The sequence below is a fragment of the Papaver somniferum genome, chromosome 2 (assembly GCF_003573695.1).
Source record: "Papaver somniferum cultivar HN1 chromosome 2, ASM357369v1, whole genome shotgun sequence".
NCBI lineage: Eukaryota > Viridiplantae > Streptophyta > Magnoliopsida > Ranunculales > Papaveraceae > Papaver > Papaver somniferum.
This window is the reverse complement of record NC_039359.1, coordinates 122,378,103-122,395,591: the sequence shown is the minus strand read 5'-3', so window position 1 is coordinate 122,395,591 and position 17,489 is coordinate 122,378,103. Positions and strand designations below refer to the sequence as shown.

General features: G+C 36.2%; 2 protein-coding genes and 1 pseudogene across 2 annotated transcripts; 1 reads left to right on the top strand and 2 right to left on the bottom strand.

Moving 5' to 3' along the window:
* Positions 1–1,289: 1,289 nt before the first annotated feature.
* Positions 1,290–11,637, bottom strand: LOC113351865 (annotated as a pseudogene).
* A 748-nt stretch (positions 11,638–12,385) lies between these two features.
* Positions 12,386–12,842, bottom strand: LOC113353883 (putative glycine-rich cell wall structural protein 1). The gene has a single exon (XM_026597353.1). The coding sequence runs from the start codon at positions 12,799–12,801 to the stop codon at positions 12,502–12,504; it is 300 nt and encodes a 99-aa protein (XP_026453138.1). The 5' UTR covers positions 12,802–12,842; the 3' UTR covers positions 12,386–12,501.
* Positions 12,843–14,670: 1,828 nt separating this feature from the next.
* On the top strand, positions 14,671–15,446 carry LOC113353882. The gene is made up of 2 exons (XM_026597352.1): positions 14,671–14,945; positions 15,026–15,446. Exons 1-2 carry the CDS (start codon positions 14,771–14,773, stop codon positions 15,223–15,225), a joined length of 375 nt encoding a protein of 124 aa, XP_026453137.1. The 5' UTR covers positions 14,671–14,770; the 3' UTR covers positions 15,226–15,446.
* Positions 15,447–17,489: the final 2,043 nt, after the last annotated feature.

The window sequence follows — 17,489 nt, the reverse complement described above, 5'->3', positions numbered from 1 at the left end:
TAATTAGGGTAATTTTAGAAGACTTGAGTTTTAATAAGTTAACAAAGTTTTCTAAAGGTAATAAATACCTTGAGAATAAGTTTTCAGTATTTTTGTTAAGTTTAGCGGTTTTTTCGAAGAGTTGTCTATATAAGAACCTTTAAAAATGAAGTTAGAAGACTCTTTATAACTTCAAAAGTTTGTCTTTATTAACATCATTATTGTTTCTTTTATCATGTATTTTGGTACAGTATAAACAATTTTTGTAGGTTTTAGATATACTACATTCTCCCTTAATTATTTTGTTAATAATAAATAATATAATATATATTACGGAGAATGAGTCATTTGTCCAAATATTTTTGAATCACGGTTTAAATGGATGAGTAAAAAATAGTTTGGGTGAAATGGACAAAAAAAATTTAGCAAGGATGAAACTGGATTCATCCTAGCTTAAACTTAAAAAATAGCAAGGATGAAACTGGATACATCCTGTGTAAATTAAAAATAAAAAAAAATATTTGAAAATTGGCAGGATGAAACCGGTTACATCCTGACTATTTTTAAATTTTTGGCCATTTAAACAGTATCAAAATAATTTTTGTCCATTTAAACAGTATCAAAATCTAACTGTCCTTTTTACCCAGAAATTGTTGATTTTGGTCTTTTTAACCAATTTTGTGTATATATTAATCGACATTATATTTTCAAAAAATGTCATTAACACTTGACAGGAAATACATATCATACAAATGTATTTACGATTGTATTATTACTAAAAATTTAATTAGTTATGACAATATATCTTATGAACTGAAAAAGATAACTATGTGAAAGATACATTCATCGTATAAATGTGATCTTTTGTTTGTACAAACACAAATTTAAAACTAAAACAACAAACTCAGATAACTTATTATGAATTTAAGCAAACAAAAAAAAGTTTGAAAAAGAAAGAAAGAAATTTATATCTTGCTAGTACCAATCGTCAAGAAGATATTAATGCTGATGCTAAGGCCAATGCAGCACAAAACGAGAATGGTCAACCATTTCTCGATTTCTTTGCAGCTCATTAGGTTAAAAGAAAATACATGCAATTGATCATCAAATTAGAAGAAGATTTAGACCTTTTTCTGATTTAATTGTTTGTTCTTACCGTGTCTTAATTCTCAAAACAAAATTGAATTCTTACTAAGAAGAATATATTCTAATGCTAAAACAATTACTTCCACTTTTGATTCAACTAGACAACCAAAATCCTAAGCACAACCTTCATGTACAAAATTACACAACTAATCAAGATATGAGTGTTACACTTGGTGTTGTATCATTAGATATTCCATAAGCATTATAACTGAAAGAAGTACTTTTTTCAAGTGTATCCATTGGTGTATGTTGATTTGGTTCATGACTATATTAGTGCAAGGGACATCTTGGATGCACTTCAGGTTGATCACATTTTTGCGATGTTTCGAAGTTCCATATATCCTGGTGTAGTATACATCATTAACTTCAACGGCAGATGTCTGTTCCATCGAAACGAAGTCCCAAACAGCAAAATAATCAGTAGATGTAAAAATTTCAATATCCAGTAGATAGAGCGAGTGAGAACTATTCTTACTTGGTTCTTTCAATTGTGTTTAGCATTACAATAGTATTGATCGATAACAATTGGATTATACACTTCTACAAACTTAATTTGGTCGAATGTGATATGCCTTGCATAGCCAGAGCCACCCTAATTAAATAAAATAATCATTATAAACTAAAAACCAAAAATCTAAGCATAAAAGAAAAATTAATACTAGTGTTACCACCTTCCATGTTTTGATTCTCACTCCATTCTGTGTCCCGGTAAATGTACAATTTTGGACGTGTATATTTTCGACAATTTCAGTAGCTCCTTTCTCTCCCAAGCTTCCGACACTACCTTATATTGGTTCATCTTAGAACAAGTCTCATGATGTTCGAAAAGATTTCTAAGTTTTTAATTTAAAAATTTGAAAACTTCTATTTGGTTGTTGAGCCAATCTTTCTTAGTTAACAAACCTTATGCCATGGCCTGGTCCACATGCCACATTAGTGATTTCTACAGAGGAGGTTCCACCATTAATTGCTATGCAATCATCACCTACAATTACATAACAATATTAACTTAGCATGTCAAAAATCAAAAGCTCGTCTAATATCGATCATTAATGAAGCAAATAAACTACGAATAGATAATTAAGAAAACATCGAACATTCATTATAGATATGAGGTGGGAAGTTACCTGTTCCGATGAAAGAATCTTGGACTCGAATGTAAGTTGATCGACTGATGTCAATTCCATCTGTATTATGGCTGCTGCCAGGGGCAGTTATGTTGATGTTGGAGATGATTATGTCACTACAATTATGTATTGAGATATGATTTCTAGGGCTATTTATATGTTTCATCCTACTTAATTCAACTCTGCTGCACGAATCCAATTTAAAGGCCTGCATTACCCAACACAAAATTACTCTTTTTTGCTTCTTTTTTTTTCCAAAAAAATAAATAAATCTCAGACTAGTTGTGTACTTACAGGTAGACGCTCGTCTACCTGAAAAAGAATTGATAAAAAAAGTTGGATAGTATAACAAAAATGTATAAACTTCTGTATAAAATGAATAAAAATGGAAGAAACAAAAATCCTAAAAACTAGAAAGAGAGAAAAAAAAGTGAACAAAAAATTAATTAGCCTACGTGTGATTGGTTCCACCAAGTGAGCCCTTGTCCATCAATCAGACCAGGTCCATGGACAGTCAGCCCATTTATATGATAAAAATCAATCCAGCTATGTTTCACACCATTACCCCATGCTGAAATTTGGTCAGGTGCAACAATATTACCTAAAACCTGTAAAGCACATGAATTTATTACTAAGAAAAAAAAATACTCGTTCTCGTCTCAACCTTTACTTGTCCCTTATCACGCCTTTTTGAAAAAAAATAATTATATGGATAAATGATATATAGTTACCTCAACAACAATCTTTGGAGACATGCAAGGACCTTTGAATGTTACAGGGCTCAACAGGAAATTCTTTCCAGAGGGTATAACAAAAACTGGAAATGTTGAATTTCCTTGACAAACTTTCATCCACACATTTTGAAATGCCTACAGATATACACCGTGCAATCAATCACCAAAATGACCAACATTTAGAATTTAATATACTACTTATTAGCTGCTTGTAACAAAGATCCTTATAAGTTGGCAGAATAACCCATCAAATCATATATATTAGGGTACATAGTATAAACTTCTATGTTATTAGATTTTGGGGAACGTATATTGATATGATTATTCTTACATCATGAGAATATTATCTCATAATTTTGGCGTCAATTTTCTTATAAAACCCAAATGTTAATGAGTTTGAAGCTAGTTTTTCTGGTGATGTGTTCCTCTTACAAAACTCTACATTCATACCAAAAATTAGCATAATCTAAAACGTATAACACAACCATCTAGCATTTTGAACGGTTGAAATTAAAATTGGTAGATGATAAGGTTTCTTCTGTCGAGGTGTACTAGTTTTTCGTAGGAATGTAAAGCCTTGTAAGAGAATCACATCACCAAAAGTTGAACTCCGAGTTCATTCTCCTTTCGATATTATAAGAAAATTTGTGTCGAAATTGTAAGATAATGAGAGAATAACCATGTCAAATGAAATTTATTGCCGCCACATACTCGTTTTATATATTGGGTCATGTGATTTTCTTACACCTGAATTGTCTAGGTTTTAAAAACTTGTCATATTTATCCTATTCATCTCTTCGTCTCCGGACGATGTACCCCGAACGAAGAATTGTTTTTCTCCATCAAGATAGGCTTAACTATTTTATTAAGATATTAAATTTTGATTTTGCCTTTATTTATGATACATTTGTATCAACAAAAATTCCATGTTTTTTTCTTATCACTAATATTATTTAATACTCTTTTTGTTATCAACAATATTTATACTAAATTTCATGCAGAACAATACTCATATACTTCACGAATAAACAACTTATAATCTCTTCCGTATAAATAAAATTAGGTATTACCATGGATTTGTAACAATCGGCGGAACCAACGACCCTCATAACAAGAGTTTAATTTATTATGATGTACAACAAAACATCGCGGTCTCTTTTATATATTTATACAAAAATCATTCTTTTAATGAAAATAATATTCATGGTGTGGGTTCTACGAGAGAAATGTATTTAAAGAAAAATAAAAAATATGTTTTATTTTAACAAGAGAATTTGAAGTATTTTTTTTTCTCAAAGAGTTATATTTTGCCTAATTAATCAATGGTGATACCTTCTTCCATCACTTGATAATGTGCTTAAAGAAAAGACATGTTGCAACTTTCTTCAAATCCTTTTTAGCATATTTTACCAAAATGTATAAATGGATTTAAGTTTTCAATAATAATAGGTGTGAGAGAAATCCACCAAGATTTCTCAGGGGAGAGACAACCAAGTGGGATCCAAACTCATTCCCCTATTATTTTTTATGGGGTGCTTTCCGGGCTTTCTCTACGAGGAGAAATCTCGATGCATTTTCTCGGTGTGTCTAGGAGCACTCTTAAGCCTAAGAAAAGAGATAAGAGTAATATTTTTATATAGAAACTAGTATAAATTTTGTTAATAACAAAGAGAAAAAATTAAATTTAAATTGTTGATAAAAATATATCATAAATAAGAGCAAAATCAAAATTTGATATCTTAAAAATTAGAGTAACGCTCATCTAGATTGAAACACGTTAAACCGGAGTTCAACTATAGAAGCGTTTGATTTGTTCTTAAAAATCAATTCATAGATAAAATAGTTTAATTGAAAGACAACTTACCGTAGAATCATCTGCGACTCCATCTCCAACGGCTCCACCTTGGACAACAACATCATATACATCAATTAATATGTTGACGACCGCTGGTTTTATGGAAAAAAATTTGCTACTCCAGTTTGGGTTTAGAATAAGTAATACTAATTCCAAAACCATACAATATAACTGAGGGAAAAAAATGACGAACTTCAATATAGAACAACTATTTATAAAATGTACAATATTTAGGTGTAATAGAAATTTATATTCAAAATATCCCACCTTCATGTCCATCACCATTAGGACCGTTTCCATTTGAGATAAGTTCTTGTATTATGCAGTGTTCCTTTCCTTCATTCCTTAGCTTTATATACAAACTAACCCAGTCGTATTACCAAGAAATTACACTCCATTAAATATTTATGTTACTAATAACTTAAAAGCTAATTTATTAGAGAATGGTTTAAGCCTTTAAGAAAGATAATGTCATTTTGTTTAATTTTGAGGTTATTCTTTTGCCTTAAATCTTTCACTAAAGAATAAAACAAACCACTACAAGGACCGGGAGATACTTAATGAAAATGAAGCAGAATTTTCGTTAAGATTCACTTTTAATTACGTTTTATGTACAGTGTTGAGCGACTCACATTTTCTGTTTCAGAACTGGGTGCAGGGTGCTACAAAAATGCTTTGACATATCACATATCCATGTACGATTTTCGTAACGAGCTATCTATAGTAAAACATAAGTGGGTGTTGATCGATTAATAATAAAATTTTGGAGCACAAAGATAAACAACACCGGTTAAATTGGAAGGAAAAAAACAACCCACAAAAGGCCGATATGGCTGAAGTGAGCTCTGTTAGTTATTGAAGACTAATTAATTATTTCCTAATGTTAGCTGTGGTTATTTAGGGAAGGGGTTTCCTAAAATTGCTAGAATTCTTGGTGGCCAAGTTTGTAACCTATATAAATAGGTAGTTAGGCCTTGTATAATTTGTGCATTGTGTAGAAAATGATTAAGAGATCGGTGAGAGATTTCTTGTATAGCTTTTAGGGCTAAAGATAGGGTTTCGTTGTGAGAGCATATTGGTGAGGAACAAGAGACAAGGTTATCGTCTCAGGTAATTGTTGCGGTGTAACCAAGGGTTTGCTGGGATTCACACGACGCTGTAATCGTTTTTCTTCATAGTGGATTTGAGTTGGTGCGGCTCAAATTGGACGTAGACAATATATACAAGTTGTATGTATTGGTCGAACCACTATAAATCTTGTGTCTTGTGAGTTGATTTATCTTTCTCGTATTATTATGGTTGCTTGTGCTTGGTTTACTTATTATTCATCATAATATCTCAAGATCCGTTATTCCGCGGTTGTCAGTGATTATTCCCTAAGTAAATCCTGACAAATGGTATCAGAGCTCGGGTTAGAGCTTTAGGGTTTATCATAGTACGATTGGAGTGGGAGTTATGGGTGATAATAACGAAAGTACGGTAGCTAGGGTTAAAGTTTTTAATGGGAAGAACTTTGCGTTTTGGAAGTCTCAGATGGAAGACTACCTATATGAGAAAGACATTGCTGATCCTTTGGGTGGAGTTGCGAAAAAAAGGAGCACGCAAAGACGATGAATGGACAACTCTTGATCGCAAGTGTGTAGCCGTGATCCGTAGATGTCTAACTGAGGAAGTCTATAATAACGTACAAGAGGAAACTAGTACGAAGGATCTTATGGATAAACTTGAAAAGTTGTATCAAAAGTCATCAGCCTCGGGGAAGATTATATTGTGTGAACAACTATTTAATCTGAAGATGCAAGAAGGCGAAGCGATTTCAGCACATCTTGGGAAGTTTAAATCAATTATTTCTCAGCTTCTCAAAAGTTAGTATTACTTTTGATGATGAAGTTCAAGCTTTACGGTTGTTGTCATCATTACCAAAGAGTTGGGAGACTGCAAGGACAACCATAAGCAATTCTGCAGGGAGAGAGACGTTGAAGCTTGATGATGTGCAACAAAGGTTAATTGTTGAATATGAGAGAAGAATAGAACAAGGTTATGTTTCTAGTTATTCAAGTTCAGATTTAAGTATGCATGAAGAAGATAGAGGAAGGAGTTCAAATCGGAACAACAACAACAAATCTAGATGGAAGTCTAGAGGAAAGTCAAGGGGAAGATCTCAATCCCGGACTAGAGGTGTTGTTGAGTGTTGGGCGTGTAAGAAAGTAGGACACTTCAAGCGCGATTGTCCGGAAAACAAAGGTGTTAATAATGGTGGAAATAAAGGTAATCAAGAAGAGGTCAACGTAGTTACAGCTGTGGAACCGGTGAAGGTCCTTGTTGATAACAAGAAGATGATTACAGAAGGTTTTCTACTACTCTCTGAGGACAAGCAAGATGAGTCTTGGATTATAGACTCGGGAGATTCTTTCCATGCAACAGGTGATAAGAGTACTATGATATTTTATAAAGAAGGATACTATGGACAAGTATTCTTGGATGACGGTGAAGCATGCGACATCATCGGTTTGGGTGATGTGATCTGGAAAGTCAATGGTTCGACATGGAAATTGAAGGATGTACGACACGTTCCAAATTTGAAGAAGAACTTAATGTCTGTGGGCCAAATTTGTGATGGTGATGTGAAGTTGTGTTAAAGAAACACAATTGGAAAGTGGAGAAATGATCTATGGTATTAGCTCGTGGAGTTAGAGTCGGTACTCTATACCGGACTTCAGATGGAACTACTTTAGCAGTGGCTAGTAGTGGTGAAGACAGTAACTTATGGCATAGAATATTAGGACACATGAGTGAGAAGAACATGAAGATTCTATGTTCGGGAGGATATCTACCTAAGGTGAAGTCTGTTGATCTGAGTTTTTGTGAAGACTGTGTTCTTGGAAAACAAAAACGGGTTAGTTTCAGCAGATGGGGAAGAGACTTGAGAAGTGAAAAACTTGATTTGGTTCACACGGATGTATGGGGACCAATTGATGTTGCATCTCACAGCAGGTTCCAGTATTATGTCACCTTTATTGATGATCACTCAAGGAAGGTGTGGCTTTACTTCATGAAGAATAAGTTTGAGGTGTATGAAGTGTTTAAGAAGTGGAAAGTTTTGGTTGAAACAGAAACTGGTCTGAAGTTGAAGTGTCTAAGGTCAGACAACGGTGGTAAGTATGAAAAAACAGAATTCTTACAGTTATGTGTTACAAATGGAATTCGTTTGGAGAGGACAGTTCCAAGGACACCACAGGAGAATGGAGTAGCAGAACGTATAAATTGGACGTTGAATGCACGTACAAGGTGCATGAGGTTGCAGTCTGGTTTGCCCGAGACCTTCTGGGCACATGCAACAGAGACGGTTGCTTATCTAATTAACAGGACTCCTAGTAGTCCATTAGATATGAAGATACCATAGGAGGTTTGGACTGGCAAAAAGATAAATCTTTCCTATTTGAAAGTTTTTGGTTGTGTTGGTTATGTTCATCTTAGTCCCGGTGAGAGGTCTAAGATAGGTGCTCAAGCAAAGAAGTGTATATTCCTTGGTTATGGAATTAACGCTTTTGGGTATAAACTTTGGGACTATGAGGGTCACAAAGTTATTAGAAGTAGAGATGTCACTTTTAATAAGAATGAGCTATACAAGGACAAGAATACAACACAAGTTGAATATGTCAGGTCAAGCAACGTTGATAAGGAGTTGTATATCGATATTGATGATGTTTCTGGAAGAAGTGTGGAACAAGAAGAGCATGATATTGCTGATGGCAGAGAAGTACAAGTTGAAGATACTTCTACTGCAGTGGGAGTTATTCCTACAGTTTTACAAGAATTACGAAGATCGTCAAGAACTCCTAAACCAAACCCAAGGTATGCTTTGAATTATCTATTACTTACGGATGGAGGCGAACTTGAAGATATTAAGGAAGCACTAGCGGCTGATGATTCAGGCAAGTGGAAACTTGCTATGGAGGATGAGATACATTCACTTGATGAGAATGGCACTTGGGTGTTAGTAAAATTACCAAGAGATAAGAAGGTGTTGCATAACAAGTGGGTTTATCGGATGAAATCTAAAGCAAATGGAGAAATTCGCTACAAGGCGAGGTTGGTTGTGAAAGGTTTCCAGCAAAAACCTGGTGTTGATTACAACGAGATATTTTCTCCAGTTGTGAACAGTTGGATGTAAAGACAACTTTTCTTCAATATGACCTAGATGAAGAAATTTACATGAAGCAGCCAGAAGGATTCATAGTAAAAGGCAAGGAAGAGATGGTGTGCAAGCTAAAGAAGAGTTTTTATGGTTTAAAACAAGCCCCGAGACAGTCGTACAAGAAGTTTGATAACTTCATGCATAGAAGTGGTTACTCACGGTGTAATGTAGATCATTGTTGTTACTTCAAAAGGAATGGTTCTGACTACATCATATTACTACTGTATGTGGATGATATGTTGGTTGCCGGAACATCTCTACAAGAAATTGAGAATTTGAAGAAACAATTAGCAAGTGAGTTTGCTATGAAAGATCTTGGTGAAGCAAAGCAGATTCTTGGTATGAGGATCATAAGAGACGGAGCTAAGGGTGTACTTATGCTTAGTCAGGCTGAATATATTGAACGAGTGTTGAAAAGGTTCAATATGGAGAATGCTAAACCAGTTAGTTCTCCACTTGGAAGTCAGATTCGTCTTTCAAGTATGCAGTGTGCGAAAACATATGAAGAAAAGGAGTACATGTCTAACGTACCATATTCTTCGGCTGTTGGGAGTCTAATGTATGCTATGGTGTGCACGAGACCGGATATTGCACATGCAGTGGGAGTAGTAAGTAGATATGCAAGCAACCATGGAAAACAACATTGGGAAGCTGTGAAGTGGATTCTCAGATATTTGAGAGGTAACACAAACGTACCATTGTGCTATGGAAAAGGTGGTTCTATTTTGAGGGGTTATGTGGATGCAGACTTCGCAGGTGATGTAGATAAAAGGAGAAGTACGACCGGTTATGTTTATACTATGGGGTTAGCTGCAGTGAGTTAGAATTCAAGGTTACAGAAGTTGGTGACATGGTCTACTACAGAAGCGGAGTACGTAGCGGTGACGGAAGCGAGCAAGGAGATGATTTGGTTACAAGGATTATTAGCTGAGTTGGCCAAGGAACAAGGAGATAGTGTTCTGTTTAGCGACGATCAAAGTGCTATACATTTAGCCAAGAACTCAACCTATCATGCTAGGACGAAGCATATAAATATCAGTTATCATTTCATTCGGGATCTCTTAGAAGAAGGAGAGTTGAAGCTCGAGAAGATTCTTGGTTCGAAGAATCCGGCGGATATGTTTACCAAGGGAGTTACATCAGACAAGCTAAAGCTCTGAAAGGCTTTAGTTGGTCTCTCAGAATGAGGATATGGGAGGAAAGCCGCACTAACAAGGAAGATGTTTTAGCACCGTCAATCCAAAGTTAAAGAATGGAAGACAATCAATAAGTCTTCAAAGTGGGAGATTGTTAGTTATTGAATACTAATTAATTATTTCCTAATGTTAGTCATGGTTATTTAGGGAAGGGGTTTCCTAAAACGGCTAGAATTCTTGGTGGCCAAGTTTGTAACCTATATAAATAGGTAGTTAGGCCTTGTAGAATTTGTGCATTGTGTAGAAAACGATTAAGAGATCGGTAAGAGATTTCATGTATAGCTTTTAGGTCTAAAGTTAGGGTTTCGTTGTGAGAGCATATTGGCGAGGAACAAGAGACAAGGTTATCGTTTCGGGTAATTGTTGCGGTGTAACCAAGGGTTTGCTGGGATTCACACGACGCTGTAATCGTTTTTCTTCATAGTAGATTTGAGTTGGTGCGGCTCAAAATGGACGTAGACAATATATACAAATTATATGTGTTGGTCGAACCACTATAAATCTTGTGTCTTGTGAGTTGATTTATCTTTCTCATATTATTATAGTTACGTGTGCTTGATTTACTTATTATTCATCGTAATATCTCAAAATCAGTTATTCCGCGGTTATCAATGATTATTCTGTAAGTAAATCCTGACAACCTCCTATAAAACAAGCAAGCTACGTAACTAAGAAAACAAAAGATAACCAAATACTTGACATAAACAAGCAAACACACATAGAGGGACAACTCTTAACTATCTCACAGACACAAACGTAATATGTTACCTAGTTAGCTAGCTAGACTAGAACTTATAAGATCATCAATTGTCGTCCAGCAGTTATCACTTCCGAATTCCCTGGAAATAAGCTTTTGGATTACTTTCAAAAACATCTCTAGAAATTTGCTTACCACCCCCTCCCGGGGCTTTCATCATTCCACCACCAGTACCACAGCCACAATGACAAGCACTGCCTTTGCCTCCTCCTCCACCCGATGATGATTTGGCCCCCGAAGAAGCAGATGAAGAGCCTTTACTACTTCGACTTCCTCCTTTATTTCCTCCTCCTCCACCCCCTTTTGCCTCCTCCACCACCACCTTTGCCTCCACCTTTACCACCCATTTTGTATTTATACTCGCACGCCAATAAACAATGAAAGAAGAACTCGCTTAGTGTTTAGTCCTAATGGATAAATTTAATCGGTAGCGGAGGACGTATGCTTGAATCAGCTTGATAGTCTCTATTGGTGATTTATGGGTTCGTTAAGTTCATTTTATAGTGATGGGAATGGCATGACCGCCAAGACAGTTAAACAGTACGAAGTCGTTAGGGATATTCATTCGGTTGATGCATGCCTGCAAAGTTCAGTCGTCTAATTGGCTTCTCTGGGTTGCTCGATTACACTTGTCAATGTTGTCATAGTAGTTCCGACACGTAAAAGAACGTCTGAATAGAGATGAGGACAAAACCACAGTCAGTCAAAGGCCGAATTCCCAAGCGTGCATGTCAACTTTGAACATCGTCGTTCAATAACTTTGTTTTCATCGATCACCTTGAGGAACGGTAACTGCAGTCTACAAAAGGACTTCACCGAACCAACGAGGGGGGTAAATTTATGATCACCTTGACAAATAAGGCTCTTCGTTTGGTGGTGATCTAGGGAAACCGCCAGGACAATCTAGTGGATGAGGAACGGTAACTGCAGTCTACAAAAGGACTTCACCGAACCAACGAGGGGGGTAAATTTATGATCACCTTGACAAATAAGGCTCTTCGTTTGGTGGTGATCTAGGGAAACCGCCAGGACAATCTAGTGGACCGAAGACCTAAAGTACTAAAGCAGAGACCCATTGTGAGTAATAGTTTGTTGCGATTTCCTTAACGAGCTAGCTAGCTATAGTAGAACACAACTAGGTGTTGATTGATTAAAAAAAATTGAGACAACGGTAATTCATTCTTCTTTTTGTTTATGTTAAATTTTTTTTTTTTTGGAAAATGAGGTTTAAAATTGTCAAGGAGCATAGAGATACACACGAGCAAATGAGACGGAAGAAAAAAAAAATACAAAACGCTGAAATGGCTAAAGTGTACTCTTGTAGAACAAGAAGAAAAAAGATAACCAAATTCTTTTCTGATTTACATAACTAGCAAAATACACTTAAGTACAGTACAGTCGCTCTCATTCAAACACAAAACACAAAGAGACACAAACGTAGTTTCAGTTCAGTATATCTACATGTTAACTAGAACCTATAGCTATAAGATCATTGTAGTCCAGCAGTCCTTACTTTCGAATTCCTTGAAAATAACCACTTGGATTATTTTCAAAGCCAGCTCTGGATATTTGTTCACCACCCCCTCCGGGGGCTTTCATCATTCCACCAGCACCACCGCCGCTATGTGAGGCACTGCTTTTCCCGGCCCCTCCGCCAGAAGATGATTTTGATCCCGAAGAAGCAGATGAAGAGCCTTTACTACCTCCACTTCCTCCTTTGCTTCCTCCACCACCACCCCCTGATCCTTTACCACCTCCACCTCCTCCACTACCCCCTGATCCTTTACCTCCGCCTCCTTTGCCACCCATTTTCTCTTTTATCGCTACTCCACTACCGTTTCTCTATTCTCCCTTGCGGATAAAGTTAATTCACTGAAAAATGAAGGAATTTGTTCGAGTATTTATAGGTAAAATGCATCCTTATCTTGGTACGTCGTACACTCGTACTCGTACTACCAGCTCTTGGGGAGTGAGCCCGTTAACTGTAGAACAAGTAAAAGATTTGCATGGTATTCTTAGTTCCGTTATTATTAATCCAATCACGTGATTAACTAATGTTCAGTGCATTGCATTTGCATACTGAATAAAAGAGCCAATATAAGCCCAAATTAACTGAACTGTCTATCAGTTTAATGCGTGCTTGATTTTATTATCCCTTAAAGTGGCCCTAGTTTCAAATAGTGTGGATAACACTGAACAAGTTCTGCTCTGTTATAATGTGATTGATTCTATGTTTGGCCGTCGATTAAGCAGCCACATATGCAATGAATTGTCATATCGAGTGCTTATCTGTTGTTTACTCACGGACATGTATTTTCACACCACAGTCATAGTTATCGGCTGTCATTAAAGACAAGTCTGCTTTCAGAATCTTTTGCCTGTTGGGGATAACGATAATTAATCATTTTGCTTCGTTGAAAACCATTAGTAACAGCGATTTTTTTTCTTATATATGGTGAAAAACGTGTTATGGAATTGTATCGAGACAACTTTTTTTCTTCTTGAAAAAAAGAGATTGATTCCAAAAACTGCTTTAGCAAGTACATCATTAAAGGAACCGAGACATGCATACTATGAATTCACGTTTACAAAATGAATAGTAATTCCTAGACTTCTAGCTAATGAAACCTACATGTAAGAGTAGTGTTGGGGTGCACTGCATGTCTGTACTCTGTAGCAAGATGTGTGAGGCCGAGCAAACATTAACTGGTTTTAGGCCGAAGCATACGATAACAAAAAATTGATCAGTTCCATGACCATGAGGTTTAAAACTGGTGAAATCGTTTGGGATTTTGGTTCCCGCTCTGTCCGGTTTTAAACTGTCAGTTCCAAGAAACCGACAGTTGCAGGAAACAATAGTAGGTTGTTTTCTCTTCTTGCTTGTGCATTCGAGACGGCTAGCTTTCAAGATGCAAAACTAACCGTGACAACCTAATGCGGAAACGTGCGCTTCCATTTTCGAAGAGAAGCTGCACGCGCCAAGTGCGTGTTTGCTTTGCACACTAGTTAATTTTTTAAGCACACATAACTCAAGATGTTTAGATCTTTTATTCTTTCCGGTGATTGTCGACTTGCTACATATTTTATCGAAAAATTTTCGACCATTTCTTCCATCTTTAATTAATTTATTCCTCCCACTTCCGCCAGTAAACTGTGTATAGCGAAGGGATCCTCATCTTTTGACCTAACTTTCAATGAATCTTGAACATGGGAAGCTTCTACTCCCCAGTAACCTAACTTTCATTTTTCATTGGCCATTTTCGGAAGAGTATGCCAATTAAATACTCCCCCAAACCAGCTCATTATTTTCAAACAGTGGGAATAGTAATTAGATTAAATCCAATAACAATAAGCGTAATCTTTCTAAAAAAATTCACCATTCCTAAATTTAATGTTGAGATAGTGTCATGTCATGACCAACATTTAGGTGATGTTTTTTTGGTCCACCTGTATTGCTTTGTATATATTACATGAAGAGAGAAGCTAATTATGTCAGTGACGAAATTTCCCTTCTAAACAGTGGGCAGTGCACGACACAAGCAGACATCATACGACATATGGTGAAATCAACCAGTTTTATTGAAGAATACTAAACTTTGCAAGTATAATAAATAAAAATGTACTGTTTTTGATTTGACTTATGTTTGTCACAGACGTTGGCCGCAGTAATTAGTATATAACGGTACCAAATTTCTTTCCACATGTAAACAAAAACTAAGAATAGAATGACCGGAAGATCGAATTTAAAGACAAACCTAAACCTTAACCTTCATTACCAATGTCTGCTTCAATCCTTATGAGTTCTCATAGTATGGCTTTTGCAGCTGCCATGGCAGTTTCCGGTACAATAATTATCCTCTCGTTTTGTCGTCCAAAACTGACTGCAGTTTCAGTCTCCAAGTTTTCCACCAAGTCTGATGACCCACAAAATCTTCGACCTTGTACATGTTCTGGTACGTTAATTAATGTTTTAGTACATATATTTTACTAGTCATTTTGGCATGCAATAATCTGTGTAAAGTTTTGTTTATAGAAGGAAAGAAAAGAAAGAAAAAGATGAAGAAAAGGGTTCATTTTGCTGAAGATGTAGTAGATCCAGTTGGGAAAGATTGTTTTGGTCCTTGCGGATCTCAACAAGAAGAAGTTCGAGGAATTCCTCCTAATCGTATGACTTTGTATAGTGGAATTTTACGAGATCGCAAGCACCGGATGACTTATATTCCGAGTTCATAATGCATCTGAAACTTTACGTCTAAGATCCATTTTATTTTGCGACTCGGGATTATATCACAGTAAAGCCTCACTAGACAAGACAGTATTTGCACATTCCAAGTGTAATCAACTAATCATAATTCCTGTAAAAGTAATAAGTCGGGTTTTATATTTTGGGCTTTGTTTAAATTAGCTTTGTTTCAGGACTAGCAATATATAAGGCCATGAAGGTATTTGGTGAGCACATTATTTATACATAATTACCACCTTTAGGTGTGAGCAAAAATTTCGGAACCGCGGATTTCATCCGTATTCGTCCGTAAAATTGCGGGTAAAACCCAATCCGCAAGATCAATGGGACGCATACGGGTGAGATTCTCAAATCCACACTTTCGACGGTTTGGTTGCGGTTGGAGATTGAAATCCGCTGATTCATCCAATCCGCAAGAGAAATGTTGTTTCATCTTCTGGGGAGACTGGTGTGACCACTGTCACATAGAAGCTTATCTAACTCTTTTTCTCCTAACTGCCCGCATGGCTGTAACCTTCATTTTTGTTACATCAGTCCTCAACCCACATATAGCAAAAAACAAGGGCAATAACAAACCAGACACAAAATCCGAAATCCTCCAAATTTTCTATCAATACAGTACGTAGTTGCCCATTTGATATCACCAATCCAAACACAAATGCACCAAAAATTGAGTGAGTTCCGGTTGAATCCGATATAAACCTACATATCATAGCTCCCGTTAGTGTCAGACAAATGCAGAAATCATTAAAATTTTCTCCTTCGGGTGTTCTTCTTATAATCCATCCAATCACTGGCCTGATTACGAAGATACAAAAACCCACAAAGGCAACACGAGAGCGCAACGAATATAAGAAGCCCAACAGCTGGCATGATCGTTGTGATCACTTTCTGCAAGAGCTATAGCCACAGCTAATAATATCCAAGCACACAATATCATAAACTATGGCAGATGACACTATTCTACCAAGTTCTGTATTTAGAAGTTTTAGTTCACATCCGGTCCGTATGACCCGCTAATCCGCGGACGTGAAATTCGCGGATGATTGGGCCGGATACGGTTGGATTTTTAAAATCCGCAACTTTGACGGTTTGAACGCGGATGATCCTAATCCGCATCCGTCAGTCCGTTGCTCACCCCTAACCACCTTGTTTGTACTTACTTTGGTACTAGTACTTATTTTTGAGTTAATGTTGTGTTTTCCTTGTAACTTTTTTGGTTGTACTGTAGTAGATTAAAACCCGAAATATGAGTAAAGGTGACTAAATTAGCCATTATTCTAGAAGTACTAGCAACACGGATGCAGACCACGGTCTCTACTACAAATGAATAAGAGAAGCAAACAACTACTTGCAAATAAGTATCACTAATAGCACCGTAAAATAAGTAGAAGTGAAGTGGGCTTAGAGTTTGAGTGGACGTTCCCGAGCTCTATCCGGGCTTATAAATGTTACGCTTGGCATGAAGAAGTTGAGTGGAGAAGTTTTTAGAATGATTTGTTGGGCACTATTCAAAAATGGAGGGGGACTACTCTTCATTTTTTGGGTGGACATTTGAAGTAATTTTGAATCACCCCTTATCTATTTTTTTTTTATTAGTGAGTTAATTAGTGTTTAGTGAGATTAAATTAATAATTTGATTTTTTTTCAAAAGAAGAATTAGTGAGAAGGAGAAGAAGAAGATGAAGATGATAATGAAGATGAGGGTTGTGGAAGAAAAAAGTTAGATCTTTTTCTTTAAGAGCCACAACAAGAGTATGATGTTTTGGGTACTCACGGATACTTCAAATTTAGTTAATGGTGCTTGAATTGGCCAAAACATTCCTAAAAATGAACAATTTACAAATTGATTTGGGTTTGGTTAACAAAGTTCGACTACGACATTTGAAGAACAGGTAGCCGAACTCATCTGCAAGTATAGTTCGGATAATATTTCTAAAAACACAGGTAGCCGAACTCAGCTTTAATGTAGTTTTTTCTTTCACAGAAAAGTTCGGTTAGGAGAAAAAAATTGCGACGTAACTGAACTAAAAGTTCGGCTGGGAAAATAAATTGAAAAAATTTGCGACGTAACCGAACTCAATATATAGGTTTTCAGAGAAAAGTTCGGTTAGGAGAAAAAAATTGCGACGTAACCGAACTAAAAGTTCGGCTAGGAAAAAAAAAATTGCGACGTAACCGAACTTTTCTATGAAAGAAAAACCTTCATTAAAGTTGAGTTCGGCTAGTTCGACAAAGTTTTTCAGATAATTCC